General features: G+C 40.9%; 1 protein-coding gene across 2 annotated transcripts in view; it reads right to left on the bottom strand.

Annotated features, from left to right (window-relative positions):
• Positions 1-10,255, bottom strand: part of dpysl2b (dihydropyrimidinase like 2b) — a 49,458-nt gene that overhangs the window by 19,916 nt on the left and 19,287 nt on the right. For both annotated transcript variants that reach the window (XM_050053218.1, XM_050053219.1), the window contains exons 2-5: positions 8,836-8,924; positions 6,898-7,082; positions 3,443-3,607; positions 2,963-3,024 (exon numbers count right to left, since the gene is read on the bottom strand). In XM_050053218.1, the coding sequence (XP_049909175.1) occupies positions 2,963-3,024; positions 3,443-3,607; positions 6,898-7,082; positions 8,836-8,924 (501 nt within the window). The remainder of the gene's footprint in view (positions 1-2,962; positions 3,025-3,442; positions 3,608-6,897; positions 7,083-8,835; positions 8,925-10,255) is intronic.

The following is a 10,255-nucleotide window of genomic DNA, read 5'->3' on the forward strand; positions in this document are numbered from 1 at the left end:
ACATTAATAATCCTCCAGGACTGTAACATGCTCATGTTTAACCCAAACAGTGTGTCATGTGACTGCAGTTGGTTCAGATCCAGGTCGGAACACCTTCTCACCACAAACGAACCGCACCAGAGTTCATTTGTAACGGGACCGAGACCACCTCTTCAAGATGGTCTCGGTCACACCTGCCCAAACAAACCGCACTTAGAGGGCAAATGAACTTGACTTCGATTGAACCGCACCAAACAGGGCAGGTGTGAAAGCACCCTTAGTCTACCCTGCTGAAATGTTACCGACTTATCTCATTTTTAAGCGTAATTTATTTGCTTGTTTTGTTCGACCAACAGTCCAAAACCCATCTTGATTTATAGTGATATAAAACAGAGAAAAGAAGCTGGAACCAAAGAAGGTTTGGTATTTTGGATAGCAGACACAGTCGTCATAATGAGATATACTATATTTAGTCAACTACTCTAAATATATCACTTTACATCGACTGTAGCAGACGAGACATCAAGTCCCCCAAAAGTATGCAATATTAACCAGAAAATAATCATAACCTCAGTGACTCAGAATACTTCTGTGGTGAAATGAAACATGGATCCTGGTTTTGACACAGTATGTGAGTCTCCCACACCCTGATTGTTTATTAAGCATAGCGGTAACTTCATGGACTGGAGGGAAACTGACATGTTGAGTGAGTCATCACCAGTCGGCTGCCAAACGTGCAACAATAAAGAGCCGTCAAATTTTGACACGGGAGAGAAACTCATTCCTCGCACAGGTGCAAAGACCAACACGGCTCTGTTTCAAAACAGCTTTCAAGTGGAATTAATTCATTTTAACCATGAGTCAGACAGAGTCTTGGACCGAGATGTGGCTTTCATCATGCTCTCACTATCCCGAGAGAAAAACACAGATGATGAGTAAGAAGCGACGTCTCTCGCCAAGACAAACAGTCTCACACCGTAGCTCTGACTGTAGGATGAGGGCAAGAGCCAAATCAAGGCTGTGATATGACTACCATGATGTTACAATGTCCGACTTATTGTTGGCTACCGAACGTTGCCTGCTTTTCAAGTTACTTTGCAATAATTGCTATTCTGGCTGAGCCCTCACTCTGAATGACAGTCAACAAGATGTGATTTAGTTGTTAGTGGCTTCTCCAGTAAACAGCACCATCTTTGTCTGTGGATTGTGTGCTGTCATGTTTAATATTTCATGCTACAGCGATGACCTTCAAGCTGAATGCAATTTGAACGGATTTGATTTATGTGCAGCAGCAAGTTTCATGTTAAAGGGTTTAATTAGATTTATTGTAGTAGAGGCTGCAGCTCCATGGGGCCAATCAAGGTAATTGTTAACAGCAGTGTCCCAACAAAAGGGCAGATGAAGTCAAAGTGAAGAACCAAAAACTGCAGTGCATCTAATGGCCACTTGAGGCTGGCTCCAGAAGTGAGTCAATCACAATAGACAGCCATGTTTTTAAATGCTAACCAAGCTAGAGGACTGGTACAAAAAACGGTTTTAGTCTCTATAGCCAATTTACCCGTTCATGACAACTGTACAGGGGTTGAATATTTATATAATTTACCAATTTAAATGTTAGTAAGACTTATAGTTATTTATAATTAAGGGCGTGGCCGCTTTGAGTGACAGGTGGGTACTGTCCATTGACAAGTTTGGATGGGTAAAATAACCTAAAAAAAGTTGTGCTCATCATTTGGTTGAACTAAGAGACTGTCTAAGGAGTGGATGTTCAGTTTTTCTGGTAAGTTCATTTTATTTTAATGGTTGTAAGCCCTTTTCTCTCTACCGAAAATTAGCATTAGCATTATCACAGCTAAGCGTAAACTGTAAATGCACCGTACTAACTAAGCTAGCAGCTAGCATTAGGGTTAGCTTTACCCTCCAGTCCAAATATGTGCTGCAATACAAATCACATACTTTTTCTTTTAACTTTGTTTAAATGGTTTTAAGTCTGTTTTTCACCTGCAGAAATTAGCATTAGCATTATCTCGGTGAAGCATTTACTTTAAACACACCATGCTAACCATGCTAGCAGCTAGCAATAGGTGTAGTGTCACCCTCCAGTCCAAATATGTGCTTACTTCTTCTTTTAACTTTTAGCAGGTACTGCGGCTGCCCTTACAAAATGCCTACTGTTGCATGTAGTATGCACACAATCGGGACATACTGCTTTGTCTTAACATTACACCCATGACCTCAACCCTTTTGTTCATATAGTTGTTACCTTGGAGATAAAACAAAACGCTATTCACCAAGCTAACCAGAGACAGAGGTCAACCCTAAGAGCACTGGTATCCTAATAGTTGTGTCGTTTTGTTGTTAGTTATCTTTACGATTATTTTGTTCCCTTGATTAATTTGCCTATTATTATATTTTGAATAGTCATTAGTCAGTTGAATGTGATGTCGATCATCAGTGCGGCCTCTGACAGCTGTCAACAAGCTGTCATCTGTCTGCGCTCAGACAATGTAAGGAATCTTCCGCTGCGCAGAGGACTGTGAGTCAGAGTAGCCAGAAAAACATGCTGGCGTGCCAACAGCAAAATACGACCGGATGCGGTAGAACACCCTGGTCTTTTTTGGCATACTGTTTTGGAAATTCTATGCATTGGGACATAATAGTATGGTAGTATGGGTAATTAAATGCACAGATGGTCACTAATGGCTCCAAAAATCCAAGATGTAATGGCCAAAATGCCAAACATGAGGCCACAAACCAATGGGTGTTGGCTTTAAGTGGCTTTGTCCATTATTTTTATACAGTCTATGGTCCTAACGTGCCAAAATCCCTCTAAGTTCCATGCACATCAAGGTATTATTTGATTTTCATTGGACCTTTAATATAATATTCACCATCCCTATGGAAAATGTGTTCTGTGTATTCTATTTCTCTGCAATACTTGGTATGACAAAGAGTGAAATGACAAGAAGAGACGAAGCCCCACCTGAGCGTCAGTAAGCTGGAAAATATCCTTATAAGCCAGATAGACCAGGAAAGAGTTGACGCCTAGAAACAAAAGATTTCAGTGTGAGAACCATGAGGGACAGGAAAGGTTTAAACAGGACAAATTAATCCAAAATATCATAGACTCTGATCTGAACATGAGATAACATGTGACTTTCATTAATCTAATCAAATATTTAACAATGAGTGCCAAGAGAGGAAAAACTAATATGCATCCAGATTATTACAGGGGGTTGAGTACATGATGTCTTGCTCCTCTCTTGTCCTAATGCGATTCTGTCAAACAAATTGTGTTGTTAAACATCAATGTGCTGTTGCGTCATCCGGTTACATGACTGAGAATTGATATACTTAACTAAAGTTGCTTTAGCAGCTTTAAATAAATAAAAAATAATGGGTTTCTGTGTAACATATGGGATCTGATGAAATAACATGACTTTGCGTTTGGGTGTGGTCGCACCATGATCCTTCACCAGTGTCTCCATCTCTTCCTGGATGCCCTTGTGCCACTCGGTGATGTCGACATGCAGCGAGTAGTCGCAGCAGGACTTGCTGTCGGCCCATTCACGCCACTGCTCGAAAGCCGAGATGAGGCTGACGCCAGGCTCAGGAACCACGTGGTCAACTGGATATGCACAAATACAAACACATGGAAAGTCAAACACACTGACTGAAACCTGTTGTGATGCTTTTATCTGTTATTATGTTGTTATGTCTGGAACAAACTGAGACCGATTGTAGTTCACACCAGCCGGCCAAATATGTTTCAACTTTGTCTCAAGTGACCGCTTGTTATTGATCTTTGAGAATTACCAGATACATGACTCCTGTCTTTGTACAAACCCGAGCCAAGCTCAAAGTACAAACCATCATATGCTCCATCTGCTCATGGTTTCCACCACACAAAGACAAACACTATATGAGCTCAAGATGGTATTGTTGAAGATGTTACTTTTCAGACAAGAATGAGTGAATGTAATGGCTCACATCTGCTGATGTGTGGTCCGTCAGCTCGGTCAGGAAAGAATGTGTGTTCACATTAGGGCTGCAAAAACAATTATTTTCATCCAATTCATCTGTCGACAGGTCTTTCAAATAAATGATTTATTGTTTAGCCTTTAAAACGTCCGGAAATAGTTTTAAAAGACCATCACAATTTCCCAGAACCCAAGGTGACGTCTTTAATGTGCTTGAGAGAGCAAAACCAGAGATATTCAATATACCGGCTAATCCTAAAGGTGACAAATGATGTGTTGCTCTCTGCTGACTCTGGGAGGACTGCCATCTTGGTTTTACTAGCTCCTAATGCTGCCTTCAACAGTGCAGATCATGATATCCTTTTGACAGTGGGTGGGTATTATGGGTATATAACTAAATTGGTTTAAGTCATGTCTTAGTCATTGGACATTCTCAGTATTTACAGGTCAGTTTTCCTCCTCCTCTGCCAATATTGTCATCAATGGGGTCCTCCAGGGTTCCATCCTGGGCCCAGTTGTGTTCTGCCTGTAGATCCTCCCTCTTGGAAACATTAGAAAGTACAGCATCTCCTGTCACTTCTACACTGATGATTCACAGTTTTACCTCCCACTAACATCTAGGGACTCCCAATTGCCTCTCCTGGACTGTCTCAAGGACATTAAAAGCTGGATGCCAAATATTTTTCTTTCAGCTAAACAGTACAAAAAGTAATTATCTTAGGTCCCTACAAATCCAGAAGCCATCTTGCCCGTAAGCTAGCCCTCTTCGCCCCATATGGTCAAGTCACATGCAATAAACCTTGGTGTTACATTTGATTCTGGGCTCTGTCTTGATAAGCAAATTAGTTCTGTTGTTACAAATAGTTTCCATCAGTTAAGAACCATTTCTAAACTCGAGTCAATTCCCCTATCCTCATTAACTCATCTACAGATGGTCCAAAATGCAGCTGCAAGGATGATGACTGGTACTAAAAAATGCGAGCACATCAACCCTGTAGTATCCTCTCTTCATTGGCTTCCTGTTTACTGTAGAATTCAGTTTAAGACTTGATCACTTTCAAGGCTTGTAACTGTGAGGCCCAATCTGACATCACAGACCTTATTTACTAGCTCTTAGCGCCCTTGGTCTCTCAGATCTGACGATGTATGTCCCACAATCATGACTAAAACTAAAGGGTGACAGAGCCCTTGCGGTTGCTGCTCCACAATCATGTAACCGCAGTTGAATCTGATTCTGATTCTGTCTCTTTATGTCCATACTGGAAGCTGCATCTGATTTCAGTCATATCTAGACTGGATTAAGAGCCATTATATCAAACTCCAGACCACATGGAGCATGAGGTCTAATTTTGGTTTTTGCAAAGCAGATTTTAAACATATTCTTCTGTGGTTTTAAATCTAATTCAAATCCAACATTTTAAAGTTTGTCTCTGTCTGGCTTCTCAAATCGCATTTCAAACTGTCTTTGTCACTTTCCATTTTCGGTGCCGTCACATCTGTTCACTTGTGACGTGCACTCCACTGACATTCCAGTCATCGGGCTGCTATGCATTACATCCATGTTCCAGACCTGCCGGACCCTGCAGCAGTCAGCGTTTTCCCGAGGTGACAACGACACACGAGTTGAGTGGGAGTGTTAGTTCAACTGTGAGGGAGAGGAGAGTTCAGCTGCTGAGTCAGCAGAGGGAGGGCCAGAGCCTAATTAAATTTTATTATCTTTTCACATTAGCTTTTTTATCTTTACAGCCTTGTGTCTCTTTTAAATAATGTGACGATTAAATTAAGCCACTGTTACAGCTGGAGACTGAGAGTATACAGACAAAATGTAGCCACAAATCTACTTATTGAATCAATATCCCTTTCAATTGCAACAAATCTATCTAGATTTCAACTATTCAAAGAGGCATATCTTTGATTCAGAGTATGAGCCAGGATTGCCTGCAAATGCCTCTCAACATGGAGGTGGCTGGGCCAGTAGCTAGCAGCTAGCAGCTTATAACGCAGTGCTAACAATGGCAACAGTGCTGACATTGTTAACCTGGGGGGAAAGCAGAGGCTGAGCACTACGATTCTGTGACGCCACTGTTTTGCTTCTGTGGTTCAGGATGGCAATTTCAGCCCCTGTCTGACTGCTGAGCGTGGCCTCTTCCTGTGTCTGTCCTTTCAAATAAACTCCCACATGGTCCAGTCATATAGGTTTTGATTTATTTTGACAAGGTACAGCTCCTAATAAATTATCCTGTTTATTTTTGTTTTTTCTACGACTAAGAGACCAATGAAATCTTGCCGACGAATGACCTTTAGGTCGACTAACGCTTGATTGACTATTAGGCTGCCCATATTAAAAGGAATACACCAGAAACATGGCACCAGCCAATAGCATTAAGCTAGTAGATATTAAATTATGCACAAATACTAACAATCCTGTGTCTGGAGAATAATTTATACTTTCTCGTTAACCTGAGCAGCATAAGAGGAAACCCAAACCAACCCAGGGGGAACAATCCTGAGATTTATATGAAACATAATGCAAATCAAAACAGAACTCCAAGAATATGAAGTCTAAAATATATGAGGAAACGCATCCATAGTGGGTGTGTAACATAACAATGTCAAGTCCTCAGTATCTATGTGTCCAGAGGGAAATTAACTGACTTCCTGGCTCAGTCTGAGCAGCAGTCAGCTCCTTGTGGCTCTGAGTCCTCGGAGCAGATGGATGGTTTAATATTTTGGCTCGGTCATGAACAGGCCTGGCACCCTTCCTGTTCTCACCAGGAGATTTTCAATTAAAGCCAATAAGTGAATGAGAAACCTCTGCAGGGCAAGATGCGCGGAGAACACCTCAATCAGCTTTGATTCACTCACAGAAAGCACTCAGAAAGAACTGATACATCAGGTCATGCATGAAATAGAAGGATCTTTCTGCTCAGTAACTTACTGATCATGGTCGTGCCTCCAGCCAGTGAGGCCTTGGTGCCCTGGTAGAAGTCATCAGCAGAGGTCATGCCTCGATCGGGCATCTGGAAACGCGTGTGCACATCAATGCCACCTGGCATCAACATGCGGCCGTGGGCATCGATGGTTTTCACCCCGCCGGGCACGATGAGATTTTCCCCGATTTGTCTGAAGAAAAGAACGTCAGAATTTACAAAACAGAGCAAAGAATAACTAAGAAACAAGAACAAACAACTAATTTCAACTTTACACCTGTTTTAAATACTGTGTTCTTTAATGAAGCAATCCAGACATCACAATACTATAGCAATAATAACAACATCATATGTCTATTGAATAAAAAAACAACAACAAAGAGGATTTATTGTGTTAAATTAAATGCCAAACAAAGATATGAGCTTTTACATTACACAACCCTCAGTATAAGCTTTAAATTTGTATTTATGATCATAATTAGGAAAGGTTCCACATTTCAGGCATTTTTTATATATTTAATTTCATACTTTGTTGACTTTAAAACAGAACTTATCGTGTGCAAAATGCAAAATAATTTGAGAGGAATGTTTCTTGTTTTTTTCTATGGGCAAGGACAAATGAAAAAGATGATTGTACTTAAGTTAACTTGAGTAAGGGAATTCATCGAACAGTTGTAATGAGGAGAAGAAAAAAATGTATTAAATTGCATTTTTTTTTAAAAAAGGTTGATAATTTGATGAACAAATACAAAAATGTAGAGCTGTACCCAACTCAGAATTATGTCAGTCGAATTAGATTTGGCTGTTGAACACAAATATTTGACCATTCGTTCCTTTTTTTTCCATATAGAGTTTGAGAGTTCAAACGGGGTTCAGCGGGACATTCAAGGTGACAGCAGCACCCATGTCTCACCTGTGGACACTAGTGTTGTCTGCGTTATGTCAATTACAACCATATTAACTCGAGCCCCTACACAGATCAAGTGACACAGGAATATGTTTGCATAAAATTAACTTACAAACTTATCTTAACAGCACTAAAACACAGAAATTACTATAAGAGCAATGTCACTGCCTCTCCCATGGAGTACAACAGCAAAAGGGGGGACGAAAAGGCACAAGTACCCCCTAAAGGTGAACATAGGGGTACAGAACCTGGGTATCAAATGTTCAACATACTGACGATGGAGGCGTAAGTGTGTCTAAGACTATAGAAGACTGTATCGTATCAAGTTGCTGTGAGCTGTAAATTCATCACTTCTAAGTAGAAAGCAGAAGATAATGTTCTCTCAAAGCAAGACGCTGCAAAGCCTCTCAACCTCCAAGCAGCTACCTCTCACTCAGACTAAGCTTGGCTCTGGATCAGCAGCTGCCTGTACCAGAGAGAGCAGCGTGAAAGCGATGAGTGCTCAATCTACAGTAACATCTAGGGATAGAACAAGTGGCAACCTCCAAGGCTGAAAAATGATGCCAATGTAGAAAAAACTCAAAACTGCAGTTCATCAAATGGCCACTTGAGGCTGGCTCCAAAACAGAGTAAATCCCCACCAACCTCCATGTTAAAATGCCCCACTTTACAGCACAAATAAACATGTTTACAGCCTGGAACTAAAAACAGTTTTGGTCTCTATAATTAATTTCAACACTCATAACAACTGCACGGAGGTTTTTTTTATAACTCATCCATTTATGTTTTATCAAGGCTCAAAGTTACGCATATTTAAAGTCAGGACTGCTTGAGTGACGGGCTGTCTGCGAGGCGTTGCCAAAGTCTGTAAGTCAGATCCATATCCATAATGTAGGCAAACTATTGTATTTTCACTACTACCCCTTTTTGTATTTGTAATAAAAAGAGATAAAAGTCAGACATGTGGATGTATTATGTAAACATGGTGCAATCTGGTTTTTACTGTCAACAGTTTGAGAGAAAAAAACAGTAAACTCACTTGATGACTCCATCCTCCATATAGATGTCAGCACAGAAGGACTGGTCATCATTCACGATCTTCCCTCCTTTGATCAGGAGACGGTCGCTCTGGAAAACAATAAAGATGATAAGTAGCTGCACATTTCACTACATTTACACACATCCAAAATTTCCTCAGGAAAAGCTGATGTAAAGCTGTGGGAACCGGACACTGCAGACCTGAACACGTTAACGCTGCTCTGGGGCTTTATAGACGCCTATAAAAATACGCTTATGAGGGCGAGTATCCGATTTGGCCCGATTGGAAGCTGGATTAAGTGCATTTGATGAAAGACATTTTGGGAAATGTCACATAAAAGGGCGGATTGGCACTCGCAACACAAGATAAATAAGCCAAACCTGCCGCAGCCTTCACTTGGCCTTTTTAGGATGCATTCTGATAAGGAACACATGGCCGTGCAATGTCTTTCAACTGATACTGGCTTTCTTCATCTTCACACACATGCACACACACACCCAGAGATACCCATAAACACAGTGTACACACTCTTAATAATCTGATGCATGGATGGAGGGGGAAACAGGCGACGACGCAGAGAAGACAGCACTGTGATTTTTGGATCAGCACCAGATTTCTGTGTGGATGTTTTAATAATGACGTAGTTTATAATGAAAAATATGCAGAGAGAGAAGGACAGGAAGGAAAAAATGTTGAATAAAACCTGTGGCTGGATCTGAGGAGGAGTCTAACAATCTGATTTATTTGCTATTTACTCAGTGACATTATTAAATTTAGCATTTTATTGTGTTAAAGGAAGACTTTATCTCCCAAATGGCCATGTGCATATCAGTTACTCACCCTGTGTTACACTGAATTTGTGAGGAAAATGTTTTTCTTGCAGGCCGCAACTGAACGATGGATCGAAAATCTCAGAAAACTCTTAATGAATTCAAATAAGAGGGGTCCGCTTTAAACAACAGCAAAACAAACAGCCCTTTCCAACAGGGAACTGAATTGAAAGTGAACCTTATCTGCGTTCTCTTCAATACCAGACTCCACTGACAAAAACAGTAATTTTACCTCGCTGAACACAGGAGCTGCTGGTCTACTGCTGCCTCAAGTAGCAGCTTGTTTGAATTATTGTGTGACTTTGGTGTTTTAAAGTGTTAGTTCAGACTGACCAAAATCACACAATAACACAGACAAACGACTGATCGAGGCAGCAGTAGACCAGCAGCTCCTGTGTTCAGTGAGGTAAAATTTGAAGAGAGCATGGCATGCAAGGGTGCTTTCAGACCTAGAGTTGTCTTGCTTTGGTCCGAATCAGGGACTCATTTTGTCACAAAGCTGTATAACTGCCTAGAGTTGGTTCATGTTCTCACGGCAGCATTTACAAGTGGACCAGATCAAATGCCTTGTGCGAGAAAGCTGCTCTTGA

Source organism: Epinephelus moara, chromosome 9 (assembly GCF_006386435.1).
Source record: "Epinephelus moara isolate mb chromosome 9, YSFRI_EMoa_1.0, whole genome shotgun sequence".
Lineage (NCBI taxonomy): Eukaryota > Metazoa > Chordata > Actinopteri > Perciformes > Serranidae > Epinephelus > Epinephelus moara.